This window comes from Eurosta solidaginis, chromosome 1 (assembly GCF_040869045.1).
Source record: "Eurosta solidaginis isolate ZX-2024a chromosome 1, ASM4086904v1, whole genome shotgun sequence".
In the NCBI taxonomy this organism is placed as follows: Eukaryota; Metazoa; Arthropoda; class Insecta; order Diptera; family Tephritidae; genus Eurosta; species Eurosta solidaginis.
In genome coordinates this window covers 103,575,750-103,599,687 of record NC_090319.1, presented here as the reverse complement: position 1 = coordinate 103,599,687, position 23,938 = coordinate 103,575,750, and the positions used below count along the sequence as shown (strand labels likewise).

At 39.4% G+C, this 23,938-nt stretch overlaps 2 protein-coding genes and 1 long non-coding RNA gene across 5 annotated transcripts; 2 read left to right on the top strand and 1 right to left on the bottom strand.

Annotated features, from left to right (window-relative positions):
• Positions 1-6,506: 6,506 nt before the first annotated feature.
• Cul5 (cullin 5) lies at positions 6,507-13,136 on the bottom strand. 2 transcript variants are annotated; one of them, XM_067759470.1, is made up of 8 exons: positions 13,001-13,136; positions 11,654-12,922; positions 11,351-11,583; positions 9,605-9,725; positions 9,185-9,542; positions 8,187-8,365; positions 7,767-8,089; positions 6,507-7,709 (listed from the first exon to the last, which is right to left on the bottom strand). In XM_067759470.1, exons 1-7 carry the CDS (start codon positions 13,007-13,009, stop codon positions 7,802-7,804), a joined length of 2,457 nt encoding a protein of 818 aa, XP_067615571.1. In that variant the 5' UTR covers positions 13,010-13,136; the 3' UTR covers positions 6,507-7,709; positions 7,767-7,801. The 2 variants fall into 2 exon arrangements, with proteins under 2 accessions (XP_067615571.1, XP_067615570.1); XM_067759469.1 differs by having other exon boundaries at positions 6,508-8,089.
• Positions 13,137-13,143: 7 nt separating this feature from the next.
• On the top strand, positions 13,144-14,129 carry LOC137236625 (uncharacterized). The gene is made up of 3 exons (XR_010948520.1): positions 13,144-13,586; positions 13,651-13,845; positions 13,922-14,129. It is a non-coding gene; the product is annotated as an uncharacterized lncRNA (long non-coding RNA).
• Positions 14,130-14,511: 382 nt separating this feature from the next.
• Positions 14,512-23,655, top strand: Ccm3 (programmed cell death protein 10 Ccm3). 2 transcript variants are annotated; one of them, XM_067759466.1, is made up of 5 exons: positions 14,512-14,768; positions 16,656-16,833; positions 16,901-17,033; positions 17,091-17,255; positions 22,988-23,655. In XM_067759466.1, the coding sequence occupies exons 1-5, from the start codon at positions 14,697-14,699 to the stop codon at positions 23,112-23,114; spliced, it is 675 nt and encodes a 224-aa protein (XP_067615567.1). In that variant the 5' UTR covers positions 14,512-14,696; the 3' UTR covers positions 23,115-23,655. The 2 variants fall into 2 exon arrangements, with proteins under 2 accessions (XP_067615567.1, XP_067615569.1); XM_067759468.1 differs by lacking the exon at positions 22,988-23,655 and adding an exon at positions 18,855-19,029 and having other exon boundaries at positions 14,513-14,768.
• The last annotated feature ends 283 nt before the right edge of the window (positions 23,656-23,938 follow it).

The window sequence follows — 23,938 nt, the reverse complement described above, 5'->3', positions numbered from 1 at the left end:
GTTCGCCTCCTGGTTCTTGGACCCCCCTCCCCCCCTAATGCCTCTTAAAAGCAGGCTTGTCATGTTCAGCCGATCGCTGCCTCTTGCCTCTCGGAGCTTCTTCCTGTTCGATGCGGTTGCGAAATTGAGGGTTGCTCGCAGCAAAGTTTTCATCAGTGAACTGTCCTCGACATTCTTTCACTGTCTCGCGGGCCCATGCCAAGCGATGTTGTTGTTGTTGTTGTAGCGATAAGGTTGCTACCCGAAGGCTTTGGGGAGTGTTATCGATGTGATGGTCCTTTGCCGGATACAGATCCGGTACGCTCCGGTACCATAGCACCATTAAGGTGCTAGCCCGACCATCTCGGAAACGATTTATGTGGCCACATTAAACCTTCAGGCCATTCCCTCCCTCCCCACCCCCAAGTTCCATGAGGAGCTTGGGGTCGTCAGAGCCTCGTCTGTTAGTTAAACAGGATTTGCCGCGGATAGGTGAGGTTGACAATTGGGTTTAAAGAAGCTAAATATTGCGTTGGCAACCTGAAGGGTTGCGCTACACAGCTCTTCGAATCTGGTATTTTAGTCGACTCTTACTACAGGCATACCTACCGCGGGTATATTCTGATCCCCTGACCCGCTGGGGTATGCCAAGCGATCACTCTTATCGTTGGTTGGGGGAGCCACTGGGCCAAAGCGCTGCATAATTCTTAATTCAGCCCAGTATTTTGAGAGGGTTCTCTTAAGCTCCCTATATTTACCGCGTCCGAGCCATCTCTAATAGCGATTTCCTCTTCCCCGGTGACGCCATAATTTTTGCTTCGCATCCTTACATTCTCTTAAAGTTTTTGAGTTCATCTTGGTCGTACGACCACCTGTCCGCAAGGCGGGCTCAGCGGTGCTAAAAATGGGGATAAAAACCGTCCGCCACAACAGCGCCCCTTGCTGTGGTGGTAAGGCCATCATTACTTGCCGAGGAGGCCCTGTATCGGAAAGGCTCCGTTCATATACAACCGAATATATCCCCTAACTGCACGGTCCGCATAACACCCTGGATTAGGGGGTTGGCAGTTCTTGGTCACCGACATCCCGCCGCCCTCCTATGAAGCGAAATGGCGTGGATGCAGGTCCTAAACCACTCTTCCCCATATTCGGGCGCCATGGAGTTCGGCTAAGCCCTCACACCAACGACAAGGTGTCTGCCATTGTGAGGGATACATTACGTATGTCGGGGTTAATTCTGGACAAGTAAGAGTTTAACCTGTTCCAGTATCCAGAACGAATTTGGGCCAGGGTGACTCGTCTCTCCTTTGGTAATGTGCTTTCTTATTCTACAAGAGTAGGATATTGTATATTAATAATAGGGTTCGCCGGGCGCGTCCTTTGATCGATTCTGTGTGGATTTGGCTTAGGACCTGCTTATGCTTGCCTGGATGGGACGAATGTGTTGGCAAGTGCGGGACCTCGTCATAGTGCTTATGGATATGTTCCCTTACCCCCATGGAGTTGGAGCTAGATCAAGCAGTTGTTTGCTTGAATGTCCTGGGTTGTGACAGTTTAGCAAAAACTGCCTGTTCAGCATTTCGTTGTGCTCTTGCGGAGCTTCCCACGGCAGTCGGTTCTATATACCGGAGCGACTCGCAATTTATTTTCCCGCCCAAAGGCTGTAATTTCAGTGTCCCTCCCACAAATTGTCATCCTCGGAGCAGTTCCTTGCAGCTGGACTGCTCCATACCCTCCTGCTCCGTGAAGGTATTGAACCCAACCCCGGTCCCAGGCTGTGGTTCTACTGCATATGTCGGAAAAGGATTCACCTCGTACGGTCATACTCTTGCCAGTGTGTCACGTGTAAAAGGCTGTTCGGGGTTAGAACCCAACGTTAGTGGCCCCTAAATGTCTACAAAACCTTTGTGGATCCCTACTGTTCGCGTCAAAGGACGGCCCGTGGTTCACTCTCAAGCGTACCTCCGCCACCTCCTAGCAGCTACGCTACCCAGCAGGCCACATAAACTGGCCGCTGTCCAGCTAACGCAGCCGCAGCAACCCATCACCATAATCTACGTAGCAATGTTGAGCACCGGATTTTACCCCCTTCCCACCCCTTCTTTTTCGACACACGCACTCGCATACGAAAGTGTCATCAACTCCTTGTCCCCCACAATGTGCTCCGTATGCCAACTAAGAATATTTATGATAGCGACGTTGGTCCAATGCAGTCCACGCCTTGTCACCTTCATAGATGCTCTGGGCTTAGAAATGTCAACAGTCCGACCGGTGCATTTGGTGCACCGTGCTGCCAAAACACAAGTACCAACCCATCATCGGACAGCACACTCGACAAAGGCTATATTCTTCAAGGCGCATTCACCCGTCTCTGACTCCCAGAGATATCTGATTTGGCCTAGCCTCGTCCATTGAGTCACGGCGATGCGAATATTACGCTTAAGTTGATGTGCGATGGGAAGGTAGCTACCACTCTGGGGATAAAAGACAGACGAGCATGCAGTAGTGAATTGACGTTTCGGCGTTGTTAGACCAAGAACATCTAGGAAAGTACCACGGAACAATTCATGAGCTGTACTGAACCGCTGTCGGAATCATAATATTCTGAGCTCAGATAGAATACGGAGCAAGTAGTGTGAAGGACCAAGAGTTAATGGTTCTGCGTTACACGACTGCTTGTACCGAAAAGAAGAGGGGGAGGCGTGGTGGGCTGGTGCAGCCGTATAGGTTGTATGCGCCGTTTGGCGTGAGAAACAGCGGGCATTTGATGTGAACTGCTGAGCAACATTGTAGGTAGAGGTGGTATGCTTGAACGTGAGCCACGCGTCGTCCCTAAACGCCGGCAGCAAGAGGTCACAAAAGTGTTGTAGAAACTTAGGGGTCGTTGAAAATTGGGATCTAGTATGCCCGTCCTAGATGTTTTTTTGTCCGACAGACGCAGGAAAAGTACTCTCTTGGACCAGGGCTAGGTTCAATACCTTCCCGAAGCGAGAAAGTTTGGAGCAATCAAACTGCGAAGAGCCACTCCGATGATAAAAAATTGTGTGTGACAGTCTTTGATCGGGAAATATCCACGGTAAATAGAATTTGCTTTGCTAAATATATATGTATTCTGCAGGCTCTTATTTCGAAATCCTACCCAACTAGTGCGCTAATTTTATATTAAAAGCTGTTAACAAGTAACTTTAAAATTACTTACTTACTTACTTAATTGGCGCTTAACCGTCTAAACGGTTATGGCCGTCCAACAAGGCGCGCCAGTCGCTCCGCCAACCGGCGCCAATTGGTCACACCAAGGGAGTTTAAATCGTTTTCCACCTGGTCGTGGGGGCCACCCTCTACCTCTGCTTCCATAGGCGGGTTCCGATAGAAACACTTTCTTGGCCGGAGCATGATCTTTCATTCGCATAACATGGCCTAGCCAGCGCAGCCGCTGCGTTTTAATTCGCTGGACTATGTTGATGTCTGCGTATAGCTCGTACAGCTCATCATTAAATCTTCTTCGGTACTCGCCATCGCCAACGCGTAGAGGTCCATAAATCTTTCGAAGAACTTTTCTCTCGAACACTCCCAAAGCCGCTTCATCTGCTGTTGTCATGGTCCATGCTTCTGCCCCATATAGCAGGACGGGTACGATAAGTGACTTGTAGAGTATGATTTTCGTTCGACGAGAGAGGACTTTACTTTTCAATTGCCTACCTAGTCCAAAGTAGCATTTATTGGCAAGATTGATTCTTCGCTGGATTTCAGTGCTGATGTTGTTGCTAGTGTTGATGCTGGTTCCCAAATAAACGAAGTCTTTTACTATTTCGAAATTATGGCTGCCAACAGTAGCGTGGTTGCCTAAGCGCATATGCGCTGACTCTTTGCTCGATGACAGCAGGTACTTCGTTTTGTCCTCATTCACCATCAAACCCATCTTTACCGCTTCTTTTTCCAGCTTGGAGTAAGCAGAACTAACAGCGCGGGTGTTTAGGCCGATGATATCAATGTCATCAGCATATGCCAGTAATTGCACGCTTTTATAGTATATTGTTCCAGTGCGGTTAAGTTCTGCAGCTAGTATAATTTTCTCCAGCATCAAATTAAAGAAATCGCACGATAGGGGGTCACCCTGTCTGAAACCTCGTTTAGTTTCGAACGGCTTGGAGAGGTCCTTCCCAATTCTGACTGAGCTGATGGTGTTACTCAACGTCATTTTGCACAGCCGTATAAGTTTTGCGGGGAAACCAAATTCAGACATAGCGGCATATAGGCAGCTCCTGTTCGTGCTGTCGAAGGCGGCTTTAAAGTCGACGAAGAGGTGATGTGTGTCGATTCTCTTTTCACGGGTTTTTTCCAAGATTTGGCGCATTGTGAAAATCTGGTCGATGGTAGATTTACCAGGTCTGAAGTCGCACTGATAAGGTCCAATCAGCCGGTTCACGGTGGGCTTCAATCTTTCGCACAATACACTTGAAAGGACCTTATACGCGATATTAAGAAGGCTGATTCCACGATAGTTGGTGCATTTTGCAGTATCCCCCTTCTTGTGGACTGGGCAAAGAACACTTAGATTCCAACCGTCGGGCATGCTTTCGTCCGCCCATATTTTGCTATGAAGCTGCTGCATGCGCCTTACCAACTCCTCGCCGCCGAACTTGAATAGCTCCGCAGGCAATCCATCAGCGCCCACGGCCTTGTTGTTTTTCAATCTGGTTATTGATATTCTAACTTCGTCATAATCGGGCGGGGGGACATATATTCCATCATCATCGATTGCGGGATCGGGTTCTTCATCTCTGCGCGGTGAATTGCTGCCTCCATTTAGGAGAGCAGAGAAGTGTTCCCTCCATAATCTAAGCACTCTCTGGACATCAGTTACAAGGTCGCCGTTTTCATTCCTACAGGAGTTAGCCCCGGTCTTAAAACCTTCCGTCTGTCGCCGTATTTTTTGGTAGAACTTTCGGGCGTTATTCCTGGTGGCTAGCAGCTCAAGCTCCTCGCACTCACGGATTTCTGCTTCTGCTTTTTTCTTCCTGAAAAGGCGTCTCGCTTCCCTTTTCAACTCACGATAGCGTTCACACACTCCTCTTGTCGCGCTCGCTTTTAACGTAGCCCTGTAGGCAGCGTCTTTTCTTTCGGTTGCAACGCGGCATTCTTCATCATACCAGTTGTTTTTTCGTGGCCGCCGGTAACCAATTTTTTCCTCGGCGGCAGTATGAAGTGCTTTGGAGATATGCTCCCACTGCTCCTGTATTCCTTCAGGATGAGTTGTGCCCTCAGAGAGCAGGTGTGAGAGTCGAGTTGCGAAATCATTGGCAGTCTGTTGTGATTGAAGCTTTTCGACGTCTAGCTTTCCTTGTGTTTTTTGTTCCTTGTTTTTAGCCGCGTTGAGGCGGGTGCGTATTTTGGCTGCAACGAGATAATGGTCCGAATCGATGTTAGGTCCTCGGATAGTTCGCACATCTAAAACACTGGAGGCATGCCGTCCGTCTATCACAACGTGATCGAACTGATTGCGAGTATTTCGATCAGGCGACAGCCATGTAGCTTGATGTATCTTTTTATGCATGAACCTCGTGCTTGATATGACCATGTTTCGAGCACCGGTAAAGTCAATCAGCCTCAGTCCGTTAGGAGAAGTTTCATTGTGTAGGCTGAACTTTCCGACTGTAGGGCCAAAAACACCTTCTTTGCCCACCCTGGCGTTAAAGTCGCCAAGCACGACTTTTATATCATGACGGGGGCAGCGCTCGTATGTGCGTTCTAATTGTTCATAAAAAGTGTCTTTCACCTCATCGTCTTTCTCCTCTGTCGGCGCATGGGCGCAGATGAATGATATATTAAAAAATTTTGCTTTTATTCGAATAGCGGCGAGACGCTCGTCCACAGGCGTGAACGCCAGCACTTGGCGACAAAGTCTCTCTCCCACCACGAATCCGACGCCGAAACTGCGCTTATTCGCATGGCCACTCCAATATATGTCACAATTTTACAATACTGTGACGAATATTAGCATCAATATGCTGTTAGTAAACAATCGCAACAACAAATACAGTAAGCAGCCAAATTTATGTACATGAACACTCATAACCAGCAGCTCGAAGTGAAGAGATATCTTACACACACTCATGTAGTGATGAGCCGAAGGTGTTACTCACACATACACACGCATATAGCTAAATTGCCAAGCAGGAGATACAACAGTTTCAGAAGGTGAACCGGGTAGACATTTGAAGAAATATACGGACGAGGCAACAGAGAGTATAAAAGCAGCGCAAGCTTAGGAATGACTATTCAGTTTGATTTAAACACGCTATTACTTGTGAAGTGAAGTATAGCTGTGAAGTACCCCTAAAGTAATCTTAATAAAGACCAGTTTGCAATATTAAATATTGGAGTTATTTATTCGACAGTTCAGCGATTCGAACAGGAGCACAAGGTGCATAATAATCAGGATTTCCCTAAATTCGTTACAATACCTTCAAATGTCAAGTGTCAAGAACGCTCTTAATCGCTTGTAGGTATGTCTAAAAAAATAAACTGCATTGAATTAAGATCATCCTATCATTTATTAAATGTATGTTTTCTTAGTTTCATTCATAATATTCATTCTTTTGTATAAGTGGTATTGGGTTTTTATAGTTCTTGTTAAACTTATTCGAAGCTGATATATAACTAATTTAGGCCTTTCACAATTACTTCACACATAGTCCTCACGCAAAATCTAACATATATATTTAGGTATGTATATTTATGTATAACACAGTGTGTGTGTATGATTTTATATATTGGGGTGTATGTATGTATGAAAATACCATATAATACCATAATAATTATTGCTGTTAAGAAGTTGCATCTTTACATAAAACATCCATGCAAACCTATGTATCTATAAATATGTATAATTATCCCCAACTAAAATTTTATTTACTAATTTTCATTTAGTGGTCATCAAGTAGTTGTAATTGCTTTATAAATTTTCATCAATTCGCCATGCATACATACCTACAAATGAGAAAAATGTTGTTTGCCTGATTGAAACTTAATTTAATATAATTAACATTTGTTTATAAACATGAAATTTAAATACAATGAAACTATACAATTATGAGATAAATATGAAAACAAGAAACGTTTACACTTATGCTAACTGTAAATAATAAATTTTAATAATTAAATCATACGAATAAAACAGGCATAATTTTATCACGCTATGTGCTGTAATATTAAATAAAATGGTATTGGGTTTTACTTAATCAGTGTATAGAATTATAAAACTAGGCTGCAGACAAAGGATACTCAACAAACGAAACGATACCATTTCACTTCGTGAGAAATTAAAATTAGCTTAACGAAATGATTTCGTTTCGTTTCAACGGAAAACGACTGAAATTTTTTGATTAACGTGAAACTTAACGTTACAGTGTACCCTTGCTGTAGATATCAATTACGAAGTAGCTCATAGTTCTTTATAAATTAAAGATAAATAAATGTATATCTAAATATAACTAAACCTATTCAACTAATATATTTTAAAGCGCATTTGGATGTATGCAGTAAAACCCAAGCACACTCAATTCGAAACGCTTGATCCCAGGTTCCATTTGAAGTTTCGTTCCGGGACCCTTCTCACAATCGGTAAATTGCTTATAAGTCTCGTTAAAAAATGCATTCTCCACAATGAAATGCTTCAAAATGGAGGCTGGTTAAGCCGAAAAACTAAAGTGTATGTGATGAAAGTATGTCTAGTAAAAATGAATTAAGGAGTGAAGATCTATATTTTGCAGAAATGTTTTTCTCACTCTAATCTTTTGTTGTGTTGCCCTTTTCTTATACTCTAAGCCACATAAATAAATGTATTGATATCATCATCATCACGGCGCATATATTTATGCTCTATTAACCATTCCAATTGCTCCTTAATCATTTTCTTTGATGGCAAAAACATATTTTTAAGAATATCAATCAATTCGGCTTGTAGTGTGGCATTATTTAAGCGTTTACGCATTTTCATAATTTTTATAATGGCCTCTTGGGTACGTAAAATACGCAACTGCACTATCGACTGATTATCTTCCTGTTGAGAACGTTCGGTGCTTAATTGCAAACGGCCAATCATGTTCATCTGTTGACCAAAATGTTGATTGTACATAAAAAGAAACAGCAATTTTATGAATAAACTTTTCAAATAAAATATCTCACATACTATACAATAAACTTACTTTTCCTCTTCGCTGCGGCTTGCCATTTTTTATTACAGAAAACTCTTGATTCACACAAAATAAAGTATTTTCTGAAAAATCTTTTGGAGTTGTTATCGTTACGGGCTCCATGAGTAAAATTTGCTTTTTCAGTTTTGGGAATGCCACCAAGGACCATAGTGTGCGTCTGAGCTCGGGATCTAATTAGGTGAATAGTATGAATATATTAAATGTTAATTGAATAAAACTATCAAAGTATGTAGCGTAACGAGTAAAATAAACAAAAAAGTAAGAACAAAACAGATGTAGCGTCATGTAGTGCCAGCCAACTAAAAACTAAAAATAAAACTAAAAACTAAAATAGCTGGCATCACCCCCACATGCAACCATGCATGTATGCACTTGGTGTTACTGGGTGAAAGAGTCGAATGACGGAGAGAATTCTGATTGGGTGAATCTTCCGTTACTCGACTCTATCACGCCACTGCATCATGCGATTTTACCGCTATGCACTTTTGGCATAGCGGCAGGGCCGCTTTGAAGCTTCAGCATTTTTCTACAGTTTTAAGTTTGAATTGAGCCGGCGGCTGGTATAACACGCGATAATAGTAAATACGTAAACCTAAATAAATTGTTAATACTGAGACTAAAGAAACTGATGTGTTAATACTAAATTAGAGATGCATAATACTAAATCTAAAGTGTAAAAGTGCAAATATACAAAAGAAACTAAAAGTGTAAGAACTTATAAATAGCTGACGAATAAAGGACTTTTAATACAACTCAAAATAACAATTTTTTTATTAAAAGAAATTAAAGAGGTGACTCGCAGCATATGTGCACCCAAAAGTGCGTGGCAATTACAATGCCACTTTACACAGATAACCAAGCAAAGCGGACTCAATGGTTCGACGGTAACAAACAAATTGTCACCGCGACAATAAGACTGGTACTAGAATTGGCATCACTCCCCGATAACCACTATACCTTATTAAAAAAAAGAAGATATACACACTTACCTGGCAACTCAGTTGCTAACCGAAGATTTTCGTATGAAATCTTATCATGCTGTCGTTGATTCCATGCAAACAGCACTGCCATTTGAAATGTGGTCACATCCAAGTCGTAACGTCCGTAGTTATTAACAAACGTAATTGTGCCATTACTCATGTGATGATACCATTGTAACTTTCGGCCACAAAAGTTTTTTTTATAAAACTCTTCTACATCCGGAATGTAGTCCTCCAGCTCAAGTGGCAAACTCACAGAGACACGCTCTGAACAACGTGCCCAAGCTCCGGCGTTGAGTATTTTTATATTAATAGCATCATGACGTCCGGTACAATTTCGAAATTGAATATTTAAATCTTCACTGAGCTATAATTGGAGAGATATTAATTTTCTCGTAATATACAAATACCACGTTCAGAGATACTCACTTTAATGTCTTGGAACATGCGTCCCAAACGATTTACATAATCGGCTGGCATTCCTGCCTCACGCAACCATTCAACTATATCTTCCTCTTTCTCGCTATCTGCACTGGTGCTAAGTATTAGTCTAAAATTCAATAAAAAGGCATCAGGTAATGAATAGTCTGTGACATTTTTCTGACCATGATAAGCTTTTATGACCCACAAGTCTTAAAAACTTTTTGAAATATCAATTCCTTCTTAGGCTCCCAAAGGGACAATGATAGCGCTATTGGTATGCCTACGTAATTTTAGGCGTTTAAAATATTCGAGCTTGAAAGTTTGGTTGCAACATGTTTTTTAACTGAGAATGTAGCTTTTGGAAATATCAATTCCTTCTTAGGCTCCCAAAGGGACAATGATAGCGCTATTGGTATGCCTACGTAATTTTAGGCGTTTAAAATATTTATTTGTGTGTTGATGACGTTTAGCTCGCTGGTGGTCCTATGAATTTTCGGAGCCACGTTGATGATTGGCAAGTCACCGGTTTGCGATGAAATTAGGGAGCAGGACAGCTTCAAGTGCCGTGGCTACTGGCTGCAGGAAAGATATCCGGCGATATGAGTTTCCTATATTAGCTGGTTTCCCAGGCTTTAGAATCGGTACCATCCATTTTCCATTTTTCAAGGATGACGAAAGTGGACAGAGAAAGGTTAAAAACGTGCGCCAAATATTTTAATCCCTCCTAGCCATGGATTTTAAGCATCGGTATGGCAATCTTGTCTGGTTCTACTGCTTTAGATGATTTAGCAAGTTTTATGGTTTTGACAACCTTTTTGGCGGTGATGTTAATAGGAGACGCGCTGTGTTTATGCGTTTTTGCGCGTTTGTTGGCCTGCCGTCTACATTTGTCGACCAAGGAATACCTTACATATTGTAGGAAGCGCTGTTGTTGTTGTAGCTAAGGTTTTGGGAAGTGTTATCGATGTTGATGGTCCTTTGCCGGATATAGATCCGGTACGTTCCGGTAACAAACACCATTAAGGTACAAGCCACCCCAGCGGGTAAGGGGCGTAGAACATACCCGCGGGAGGTATGCCTGTCATAAGAGGCGATTAATTACCAAATGGATTCAAGGGGTTGTATAGCGCAACCCTTTCAAGGGATTAACCAGCCGAGGCTCTGGCGACCCAAAGTTCTTCATGTGGGGCCAAAGGGCGGTATCGCCTAGAAAGTTTCATGTGGTCATACAAAATCATTCCCGAGATGGTTGGGCTAGTACCTTAATGGTGCTTGTTACCGGAACGTACCGATCCGCATCCGGCAAAGGGCAGTCAACATCGATAACACTCCACAAGGCCTTCCGGGAGTGTTCTTATCGCTACAAAAACAACATAAAAATAATGACATGAATTTTAAAAATCAGATGCCCAATACATAAATTTCAATAAAAATAAAATAATTTCGGATGTACTTGCAAGCAGCAAGAGACCGTCTCAAGATAAGCTTTAAATTTAAGGGCGGACTTGTGCAACTTTTCCATTTCGCATGGTGAGCAAGTCAGTCTAAGGCCCTGTTTTTTTGGTAAGCTGGTTCCTGAAAGTATGCAACAAATACCAAGTCTGCTATGCAATGCCCACCGCTAATGAAATTAAAAAAAAAAAGTTAAATATATTAAAGCGCTCCAACGCCCTTATGTAATCTAATCTCAGGATCTAAAATTTTTTTGAAGTTGTTGCTTATAGTTATTTCATTAATAAGCTTATTACTTACCTTCGAGTTAAATGTACTTTGTGATAACGCATGAAAACATCCTTATTGTTGACATATTTCAGTACGAGTAATACATCTCTCAAACGTGCATCAATTTGTTCGCTGGTAAGTTTCTTACTTAATGGCGTTCGGCGTAGTAGCATGTCACAATAATTAGCTAAAAGTTCAGGACACTTGCTTTCCGGTGCTATAGATTTAACGCCACGGTTTGTTAAACCAGTAGGCAGTTCCAACTGTGAAATAATATAAATTCGTTTATAAGTTCATCATACATATATGCAATGCATATTTAATACACCTTACTTTAAATACACTTGTATCATTGACAACAGTCTTGAAAGCCTTGTCGCGCGCTGTTAAAAATCTCGGATCATCGTTAAATGCTTGCTTTACCAGCGAACTAAATTTATTAAATAATTCCAATAGACGTTCTACATATTTTTCGGAGTCTTGCGTAATCACCTCTGAGGCAGAAAGCATATCCGCTAAGCCTGCAGTAACAATATGACTCTCCAGGTCCCGTAACATTGGCTCAACACCATCCTGTACACGATCCAACAGTCGGAACATGAGATTTAATTTTTCTGTTTCGTATTCTTTTATGAGCGCTGCACATTCCGCTATTATTGTAGTCATGTGATCACCCACCAAGACTTTTACACAAGTTTGTGCAAGCACCCCATAACTACTGGGTTCCAGATAACGCTTCGCCCGTGTCTCCTCCTCTCGCAGCTTAGCATCGGCATATCGCATGAAAGCTAATACACCATTTGCCTGTTGTTGTTCTGTTGTTTTAAGCTTATAGAAAGCCGTAGTTGCTTTTAAGTATGCTGCCTCGAAATTCTCACGATAAATCTGTAGTTTGTCGTCTGGATTCGAACATAAATTTACATAACTTTCACGCACTCCAATCACGAGTTGTGCATCATATGCATCCCCATTACGTTCGGCATGTACAATTTTCATTGCTGATTCTTGTAGACGATCCTTTATATCACGAAAAATATTTTCATTCCAAGAGTCAAGCATTAGTTTACGTACAATGGAATCATCTGTGGAATTTTTTTTACTGGCGCCGCTACCACCAGCTGAGGAGGATGATGAAGTAGCAGCAGCTGATGTGGAGGGACCACCGCCAGCAGATGTTGATGCACCATTTGCACATGTACTAGCGGCAGAGGAACTGGATGCTGATGTTGATGGCGAAGACGTTGGTACTTTGAATTGAAGCGATTGCTCTAGCTGTCGGAATGGTAATGGCAGGTAATTGGATTGTGTGAAAAATTTACGCCACTCTATAATGTATGTGGTCAGTAGTGCCTGCTCGCCGCGTTGAGATTGCACTTTGCGTTGAGCATGCACGATAAATTCAATGATATCCGTTCGCAAACAGTCGTAAATTTTTGCTGCACCTTTTTCATCCCACAGACAAACTAAATGTACACCATAAAATAGTTCCTGCCATTCCAACTGAGACACAGTTTCCTGGTTCAGCAATTTCAGCACTATCAGACGTTTTTCTGGCCAAACTTCTTCAAAAGTACGCAGGCCTTTGCCTTGTCCCGTAGAAACCTATTGAAGAGCAGAAGTTTTGGCATAGTCAAAGTTGTATAGCTTAATTAGATTAAAAAACATTTAATGATTGCTTACTTTTAACATTTTATAAGTATTATTTTCCGCTTTATTTTATTTTAGCATTTATTTAAAAAGATTTTCCCACTTTTGTTCTGCAAACTTTGACAAATCCCTTGTATGTTCCTTGTAGAAAATCAAAGATCAAGGTAAAGCAGAGAATACAAAGAGAAAAGGTAATTGGCAATTAGCGCTGCCAGACATCTCACTGTTATAAAGATGTACATATGGTGTATGGATATCGCATCTCTACAGCAACAACATACCTTTGTTCAAGGCCCGAATTACGTATTCCGTGAACTGAACACTCGTCTCTTAAAAGTACTTATTTGGTATTACGTGATACGTGAACGAATAGCTGCTATCGAAATTCGGTATTATGTGTTCAGTGAACGTACACAACAAATCGTAAACGTCAAAAAATTTCATACGATAGCAAAAAGACGTTCGAGTGCATTAAAAATTGGTTGTAGTTTGAAAATTAAACGAATTAATTTATAGTTCTTACGTTTTAAATTTGTTTTTAAAAAAGTAAAGTGATCTTAGCACAACTAAAAAGGAAAATTTTATCAAACACTAAAAGGAAAATTTCGAGTTTAATAATGTAAGTAAATAAATATAAAATTAGTTAAAAGTATTTATAATATAAAATGTTTGTTTCCCCAAAGGACGCATCTAAATAAGCTTAATTATAAGCAAAAGGAGATGATGGGAGAATTTATGCAGCAGCACCCCAACCTGGCCAAAAACATCATATCAAATTGTGCCCAAGGAAAGGCGACATCTCAACGATTGTGGGAAGATCTATCTAAAAAATTAACGCTGTAGGCCCACCTATGAAAGATGCAAAAATGTGGAGAAAGGTAAATCAAACAACCGATCGGAACACTCATCTTTTGGTATGATAATTTGTAATTCTGTGATATTTATAATTTGTAGGTATATGCTGACCAAAAATACCAAGCGAAGCGAAAATTAACTTTTAACCGGAGCTCAAAGTCTCGGACTGGTGGTGGACCATACGAGGAGAAATTGATAACATCAGCGGAGGAAAATATCATTGAAGCAAGAGGAGGAACTCTCTTCCACCTCTTTTTTATATTTATTATTAATTGTGCACTCATCACTAGAATTACCTGTGTTAATTTTTTTGTAAACAATTCTTTTCCCCTTTTTTCCTTTTAAAAGTTGCTTAGGAATTTATTCCACAATGTAAATAAATAATTTTTCTTATTTACACTCAGAATATGACATTTAACTGTCAAAGTATCTATTACAAATCACCATTCAATCTATTACTGCCTGTCATAAATTACGATACGTTATTGAACGTACCTCATAATACCAATATTGCCACGTACGATCAGTCACGTAATCTTTATTCGTACGATTGCCGTTTCGATCACGGAATATGTAATTCGAGCCCAGTTGGTTTATCTGGTTATGGCTTCATGGTTATAAGTCACCATTAATTCGCCCTTAAGCCTATCGAATACGCTTCAAATTACTAGTTATCGACGCTATCGATATTTCTGTCAGCTCTAACACGTCGGCTATCTCTGAAAGTTTTCACTAAAATTATAATTTTTGGGAAAATTTTAGTTTTGTAGAAGAAACTATTTTGCGTGAGCTACATAAGATTAGAACATTCTGCAAAGTTGTGAATTGAATCACAAAAAAAAAAGCAAAGTGTAAAAATTGTCTGAAGAAAAAAATGACAATGGGTGGTGATACACCAACATCTTCGTTGATTTTTCCAGTTTTGCTGAGGCCGATCCTTGCAAAGGTATGATAGTCACTTAAATAAAATAAATGTAAGGCGCGATAACCTCCGAAGAGATCTAAGGCCGAGCTTCTCTTCCAATTTGCGTCGTGCTCCTCTTGATTTTTCCCTACAAATTGGCCGGACGGGACCTACATGTTTTATGCCGACTCCGAACGGCATCTGCAAGGCAGATGAGTTTTCACTGAGAGCTTTTCATGGCAGAAATACAATCGGAGCGCTTGCCAGACACTGCCGAGGGGCGACCCCGCTTAGAAAAATTTTCTTCTAATTGAAAAATCTTATTTCTAAAATTTTGATGTTGCTTTGCCCGGGAGTTGAACCCAGGGCATACGGTGTGATAGGCGGAGCACGCTACCATCACACCACGGTGGCCGCCTGATAGTGTGATAGTCACATGCTGCATTGAAAACTCACGGCTGCGTATTTCATTTAATTGCTCTATTGCCGATTTGGTTTATTAAGTGGATTTATTTGAGGCAGCTCTAAAGAAGCAGGTTAAGGTGTTATTACACTCCTGTTGTTGTTGTTGTTGTAGCGATTAGGTCACTCCCCGAAGGCTTTGGGGAGTGTTATCGATGTGATGGTCCTTTGTCGGATACAGATCCGATACGCTCCGGTAGCAGCACCATTAAGGTGCTGGCCCGACCAACTTGGGAACGATTTATATGGCCACATTAAACCTTCAGGCCATCCCTCCCTTCCCACCCCCAAGTTCCATGAGGAGCTTGGGGTCGCCAGAGCCTCGTCTGTTAGTGAAACGGGATTCGCCGCTCGAAGGTGAGGTTGACAATTGGGTTGGAGAAGCTATATATTGCGCTACACAACCCCTTGAATCCCTTATTACACTCCTCCTCCTGCCCAGTGGCAATCATAGTTTGCCTTGTTGTTGGTGTAGCAGTGCTTAGTTCTATCCAATGGGTGCTACCAAGGATGCAACAAATTAAATGGGGTTACACTGAAATGACAGCCCTTGCTCGGGAAAAATCCCCGAGTCGCTCCGGTACATAGAACCGGCTGCCTTGAGAAGCGTATAGTTTGCCATTCTTGTAGCAATGCTTCGCCCCATTCAATAGATGCTATTACTCACAAGTTTTCATCAATATCCCATACTGGGAGCTCTAAAAATTTCCCCGAAAGCAGCTTTGTATGCACCTGCAGACATAATGGTCAAAACATTGCGTTAACGACTGCAACAAGTAATATAGCGTCATCTAATATCGGAAAAATGGAATATATGGTCCCGTGCCCATATATGTAACACTCCTAGATTGCTAATAGAAAATGATCGCAATGTGTTTTGAATGCGAAATCAAAACAAGACGGCCTGTAAAATTTTTGTGATTGTAGCAGCATAAGTGTGACAAGAAAAAATTTAAATTTAGGTACATTGACCGGGCAGTTCAACCTAGCCCAACCTAACCCTTAACGGAAGTATAAGGAAACTTGCATTTTCAATAGGGTTGGACCAAAGTGATGTGGGTGTGATAGATATCGTTCCACATTTCCATTGAAAAAATGGTTACTGTTATGTGGAAATACATGACACGCAGGACATACATTGCTTATGTCGGGATTGATTCTAGATAATTAAGAGTAACAATATCCAGAACGAAGTGGTGGCAGATTGGCGCAGTTACGGATGCTGGACTCTGAGAACTTACATTTTCTGAACTTGAGTTTACAGTATCTAGCTTTTACAATTTTATTATACTTTTCATAATGCATTCGAAAGCGCTTCAGTAAGTCAACCATGCCTCGCCAGTCGACGGGCTTTTTTGAGGTGGTTATGCAGGCTTCGGCAAGTTTCGACAGGGAAATGATTTGGAAAAACATTTACTTCCCAAGTGTGAGTACACTTCGATATTTATTTGTTTATATATTTTCCAGTTGGAACGTCGTGATGTGGGTGCAGCACAATCGCTAAAGTCTGCCATAATGAAATGTGAACAGAATAATCCAGGTCTGTGTTATGACCTCGTAACCGCCATTATACGTCGAGCAGAGTTGAATGTAAATCTCAATGAGGCAGTACTACGATTGCAAGGGAATATTGCCGAGGCCGATTGTGAGTTGAAAAACAAACAATTTTATTTATTTAAAAAACATTCAATAACTCAGTTACTTATTTTTAGTAAATGAATACCGTCTTACACGTACTGAAGAGTCATTCCAAGAGCTAAATCGCAAATCCGTGGCGTTGAAAGTTATACTCAGTCGTATACCCGACGAAATCACAGACCGCAAAGCTTTTTTGGAAACTATAAAGTACTTGTGTAATTTCAAACTGATCTATAAACTATTAATAGTGTTCTTATTTTTTAGAGAAATTGCAAGCGCCATAAAAAAACTTTTAGATGTGGTTAATGAAATTGGTTCGTTTATACCCGGCGTTACAGGCAAACAAGCTGTGGAACAACGTAAAAAAGAGTTTGTGAAATACTCTAAAAAGTTTAGCACAACGCTGAAAGAGTACTTTAAAGAAGGACAGTGAGTATAGTAAATGTTTAAGTACCAGCCGTCATAGATTAAAGTGGAGGAGGACAAGGCTTGAAGCTTGAAATTTCAGTCATTACATATTTTTTAAGCTTTCATTATGTTAGGTCGACTCGCAGAATAGAAAGTTATATTTAAACTCAAAACTAGCTTCTCATGAAGTAGATAAAAAGGCAAAAAATAGAGTCTTGCGGTAAATGAGGACTAGACAAACCACCTGACGCCATCCAAGAAAGAATCAGCATATCCGTGCCTTGGCACCTATATCACTGTTGACGGATATAAACTCGAGACTGTGCCTACTTCGTCTTTCTGGGGTTCAGCATAAACTACGAAAACAATATCAGCTTAGTATAACTCTGTGGGACATCAGACCTACATTCATGCACGTCTTCATGTAACTTGCCGACTTGAGCTTAAAGCTGCTATCTCAAAAAAAAAAAAAAACTAAAAAGGACAAGGTTGATCAAAAATTCATCATAGCAAAAATGGTACCAAATGGTACACAAGATGCCAAACGATTTAAAAACAGCAACCCAAAACGGTTTGTGGAAAATGGAAATATTAAATAAATAAATAAATGCAAGTCGCGAAAACCTCCAAAGATATATTAGGCCGAGGTTTTCTTCCTTCCTCTTGCGTCGGACGGTACCTACACGTTTTACGCTGGCTCCGAAATACATCTAAAAGGCAGATGAGTTTTCTATTGCGGAAATATACTCAGAGTGTTTGCCAAATCACTGCCGAAAGGCGACTCCGCTTAGAAGGACTTGTATAAACTGCATAACTATAAACCCTTTTAAACCTTGCCTACATGAAGAGTAAAAGTTTTATGTTAAAATATTCAGATTTTTTCTATATTTTGTGCAAAGTTACAAAGTTTGATAGGTAAAAGTTTTTTATTGAGCAGTTTATGAACAAAATGAGCGCACTAAAGAATATTTGAGCCTACAAATGGCTATGTGAAATGATTCCCCATGCCAAGTAAACGCTGTCCAGTAGTCTTCAAAGCGATTTGATATCAGGAAAATGTTTTCAAAGCTGTCTTAAGGGCATGCCAACAACACCTGGAACGATTGCACAAAGCTCTGGTAACACAAAAATCTTTAAAAGCCATGTTATCCAATTTGTTTATTCCACACAATGGCTTGCCAATTCGCTAAATGGAAATCCAATGACCCATTCCATCTTGGCCATTTTGTAGCAAGGCGAGGTCTAAAAAAATAATAAAAATAAATCGTTGCCGAGCCAGTTGGGCTCGAGGCAGAACCTGCTACTACCTGATTCAATCCAGCAAAGGCCTGTTCATATCCATAACATGCAAAAAGTCATCGGGGCATGTTATTGCGGTTAAAACAGCAACAGTGTAAGGGGATGGACAAATATATCGCAAGATCATGTCTATGCTAACTGCCACAAGTTTTTTTTTAACATTTTGAAGACCAAGTAATAAAAAAAAATTGGCTACATCGAGCGGTAGTGAATGGATTCAAAAATTTGAATTATATGCTCAATTGTTTGTAAAATATATGACAATTTTTTGGACACAAAACATATGGTCAAATCGTTAAGATTAAATTTTTTTAATTTCAGATCGAATGCAGTATTTATAAGTGCACTTTATCTGATACGACAAACGAATCATATAATGCTGACAGTTAAAAGCAAATGCGAGTAGACAAATATACAATGTAGTTGTAGAATTTACGTTTTTTTTTGGATAAATAAAACATTTAAAATAATTCATTAAAAAATATCAATCAAATAAGTACTCTTCTTGAGTACTCTTGATGACAATTTGTGATCGGTCGCGACTGTTAGGTGGGGCGAAGCACTGCTACAACAACAACAAGTACTCTTCCCTGAGTCAAGAATCGGTCCATATATGTGACCCGGTCTATGAAAAGGTGGCTTATGACTCAAAAAAAAATTACTACTACTAATGGTGTTTTTTTTCTACACGAAAATGTCGCCTTCACGCCAACCCTTCAAAATGTTGTGTTCTGTTGTAAAATCAGCTTAGCCTCAATAGAAGGCATCATTATCTTTTCTCAACAACCTTCCCCTAAAAATGGCCAAAAATGCACCATCACTTGCCCTCAAAGCCCCGACACATAAGCACTTTATCATATAGATGAGTTTAACACGCTTTTTTTATGGAGAACGGTAGAATGAGCGACACTGACGCCATCTGATATTAGGGGGACTCATGTAACCGTATAAATGCCTTATAAAGTGTGTAAACGTATAAATTTATCTAGTTTACGCACGAGCTGTCAAATTTTGTATGAAAAATCATTTACACAATTTGTATAAATTTACGCGCACATTTCATTGTGTAAACGCGGTAAACTCAAAGGAATGCAACCTTGCAGACATTACAGACGGCATTTTCATCAAAAATATCCAACATCAGCAAGTAAAGGCGTTATAGTTTTGATTTTTCACTTAATCTTGGTATTTTTTAGTTTGTATAACAATCAAAAAAATTTTTTTGGAAATAATACAGCTGAAAAACAATCAAGTTTATCAAGAGTATTACTAGGTGCGTTCATATAACCGCGTGTGTAAATGGATATAATTTTACACCTTATAAGTTTATATGCTATCATGAGTCCCCCTATTGAAAAGTAGCCATCTCTCAAATTTTGTTACAAGCAAAGCATAAGAAGAAGGATGGCATTTGTTTTGGTTAAGGGTGTTGACACACTTTGCAAGTGAAATTATTTTTCCCACTGGTTGGTAAATTTTCTAACATTTTTCGCAAGTAAAAACTGTAATATAACAAATGAATACGGCACAAAATATGTTAGCAAGTATCTTTATTGTATAGGGATAATGTTTATACCAGTGCTTTTCGAATTTTTTTATGTGAATGGGCAAGGCGAAATAAACTTCAATTGCCAAGTCTGAAGTTCTTTCATATTTACAAACGCAACATCTTGGTTGATTGTGGCCAAGGCGAATCTATACCAGGTGGTGGCAAAGCGAATTCAATCAATTCACCGTAATGAATGTCAAGTCAGAAGAAAATTTTCATAAGATTTCGATTAACTGACATTTTGATGTACAAGGCTTTGTATGGAAAATTATCAAGAAGAAGCAATCAGCTGATGGGATAACACCACCTGTAATGAATTCGCCTTTATTGTGGCGATCAGTGTTGCCAGGTTAGCCTTTTCGAGGCTAGATTTAGCCTTTTGTTTTTGCCTTTAGCCTCGAAATTTTGGGTTTAGCTTCGTGACTTTTTTCTAGCCTTTTTTACTCCGAATGTATTTTTAATAATTTCTAAAATAAAATAATTTCAATAGTCCCTGTGAACACCTAATACCTAATAATATGAGTTCTCTACTAAAGATTAATTCTTTTTCTGCTGAAAATTCGTTGAAATTTTCAAAGCCAGATGTATTTTCTTACTTTGAGAAAGAGAAGTAGTTATTCTTCAAGTCAAATAGCATTAATAGAGCTGCAGTGGCGAAAACTTATAACTATACAATGGAAAAATATACACTCCACCATGGAATTTTGGTCGGAAGTCCGAGAACATAAAAATGCATTAAACGAACCTCCTTTTTTAGAACTTGTCGAATTCATATTTAGTTTTTTAGTATTACCACTCAGTAACGCGAAGGTTGAAAGAATTTTTAGTGGCATGAAAATTCTGAAAACTAAATTAAGGAACAAACTAAAAATTAAAATGTTTAATGCGCTGCTTAATATTAGATGCTCGTTAAAACGCTTATCTAAATGTTGTAATGATTTTGAAATTACCGATGATCTCATATCTGTGGTAAATAGCCAAACTTTATACGCAGACCTAAGCTCTTCTGATTCTTCAGACGGGGAATATTTTATATAAATAATTAGTTTGTAATATATTTTTTTTGTATATACACATATGCAATCATTTAAAGTAATTCCATGTGCTAGTCAAGGAAAATGTGCCTGATATGTTTTGAAACAAGAAGTTATGTTTATAAGTTTTTATTTTCAAATGTTTAAACTAAAATATAAAAAAAAAATTTAATGAATTAACCAAAAAAATTTCTGGCCTTTTTTTAGCTGCTTTTTTTTTCTAAATTTAGCTTTTTCTAACCTTTTTTTTTTTGCCAATCTAGCTTCTTTTTTTCATCACCTGGCAACACTGGTGGCGATGTTATTGGAATGCATAATACTAGGTTCAAACACACACCAAATTGGCAATTTATACTATTTGGGCAATTTATTACGCAATTTGTCATATAATAAATTGTAATAATAAATTGCCAATTTAAAAAAATTGCGTAATAAATTGTTTCAAACTGCAAATGCAACATTGTAAAGTGTGTTTATTGAGTATATTTTAACGTCAGTTACGCATGGCTGAACTATGTGGTTGGCTCATCTCATCAGCTGATTTTATGTCTTTCATTTCACTGGAGTAGGGATTGTCAAAAGAAGATGGCACACTCAAAATGAAACCAAAACATTGAACACATTTTCTTACAACACACAAAAATTTCAAAGTTTTATGTTTTCATTCCATTTCATTCGCCTAATAATGTGCGTGTTCATTTTGACAGTCTGAACAAAGGTATGTTCTTGCTGTAGAGATGAGCCAACCAGCTATCAAATTACTATTGTGTAAGCTAAATCGAGTTGTATGAACAGCACTCAATTCAAATCGAAATTTCCTCAACTTATTTTTCTGTTTGAACATAGTATAAGCTTGTGTTCCATGGTTCAATTATGTACAGGTTGGCTCGTCTCATCAGCTGATTTTATTTATGTCATTGCATGGCCGAAGGGATTGTCAAAAGGAGATGGCAAACTCAAAATGAAACCAACACATTGACAACATTTTACTTACACATACAAAAACTGCTAAGTTTTATGTTTCCATTCCATACCAATCGCACCAACACCAATACACAAATTTTGACAATTTGAACAGACATATTTTGTTGCTTTACAGATGAGCCAACCTGTATATAGCTGAACCATGCTTGTGTTCAATGCATCTTTATGAAAAATGTAATTGTGTCACGGCCTTCACTGCCACTGATGGTGCAGAAAACAGCCCTGTCAATTAGCTGATGAATCACACGAAGCTGAAGCGAATGCTATATATGTACGTATGTGTCTCATTATGCCTCACTCAAAACCAATTTGCGAACACAGTTGACAGCGAACAACCACACGAACTGAATTTTTTTGTAAAAATGGTTACAATTTTTGTTCTTTTCAAGTCATGCAGGGTGGCACTGAACATTTTAAGTGGCTATAATTTCACAGGGCGAAGTGAGAATCTTAAAAATGTTTGCCACTGAAAGTGACGACATTTTGGTGTAGAAAAGAAATCACGATAAGAAACTGAAGAAATGCATTGGTTATCTTTAAAAGCTGTTTGTCGTAATTTATTTTTTGAGTCATAAGCCACCTTTTCATAGACCGGGTCACATATATTCAGCCTTATTCTGCATTTCGACTTGGATTGCAATTTTTTCGATTTGGCAAATTTGGTATTCGGTGTTCCAATCTCTTTCGATCCAACTTCGAATCGTTCGATTTTGTGTATTCTGCATTTCGATCGGAGTTCCGTTTTTCTAAGTTGCAAATTAGTTGTAGGAAAAGTATTTTCTTTTTATTTTTTTATTAATTTATAACAGAATTTTAACAAAAATGTAAGTAAAACTTGTTAAGAAACGTAGAATGATTGATGATGATTGTTTTTTATATGTTTCCAGGTCAAAAACAACATGTCGATGTCGAAGTCCTTGGACGTATTTGCCCCGCAAAAGTAACACATACTTGAAAGCATCCTTATTAAGTCGAAAGTTTTTTTTGAACCTAAATAAGAAAATAAGTCATTAAACTTTACCACTTTTAAGTTCAATTTCATGCAATTCGTCACTCATCTCCAATGGACTACACAAATCTTGCAATATTTGCCTTTCCATTTTCGCCTGGCCATTTTCGTTTGCGTTGCTTTCCAACTCCACAAATAATGCCGCGGCTATTGATTCCATTATAATAGACAGCTATAATTTGTGTCTGTCGTTGGGTCCAGTTATATGCCAAAGCAAGCTGCCGGCGTAGAGGAAGGTGAAGCGAAAACGTAAACAATCCCTGCGGAAAGAATAAATAAACCTTTATAAAGTATTTTAGACCAGTGCAATGAAATTAGCATCCTTTAAATTCAGAAAATGTCAACTATATTCGTGCAGGAATCCGTCTTAACAAAACTTGGTGGCCACGGCAGGGAATTGGCCAAAAGAACGACAAAAACACACTTACAATTATGAAAGCACTTCACTCAAAAAAATATAACACTGCGGCAATATATTCTATTGCTTTTTTTTGTACAAAATGGCGTGCATAATAAAATATAAACGTTTTTCAGTGTTTTCTTTAAAAATGTTCTTTAATTTATTTTGTTCCAATGTTCACACATTCCGTACCAACAGCTGATTTCGAAAAATAATTTGCTCTTCCTCTTCTCTTTACGATTCAGTCGTAATGCAGAATACCCAACTTCGATTAAAGCGGAGGGTAGAACGGGAACGTAGTTGAAATGCAGAATGGGGTGAATACAGAGGTTTTATCGAGAAAATACATTTTGTGTGAGAAGATAGCTTAATATTGTAGGTCATATATTAATATTGTAGGTCATATACCTATCTCAAATTGACATTTAC

Coding starts and splice junctions, on each gene's coding strand:
- Ccm3 (XM_067759466.1), top strand. CDS start 14,697: ATGACAATGGGTGGTGATACACCAACATCTTCGTTGATTTTTCCAGTT. Junction 16,834..16,900: donor GAATATTGCCGAGGCCGATT/GTGAGTTGAAAA, acceptor ACTTATTTTTAG/TAAATGAATACCGTCTTACA. Junction 17,034..17,090: donor GCTTTTTTGGAAACTATAAA/GTACTTGTGTAA, acceptor CTTATTTTTTAG/AGAAATTGCAAGCGCCATAA.
- Cul5 (XM_067759470.1), bottom strand. Junction 8,366..9,184: donor GTTAGCAACTGAGTTGCCAG/GTAAGTGTGTAT, acceptor TCACCTAATTAG/ATCCCGAGCTCAGACGCACA. Junction 8,090..8,186: donor AGCCGCAGCGAAGAGGAAAA/GTAAGTTTATTG, acceptor TTTGGTCAACAG/ATGAACATGATTGGCCGTTT.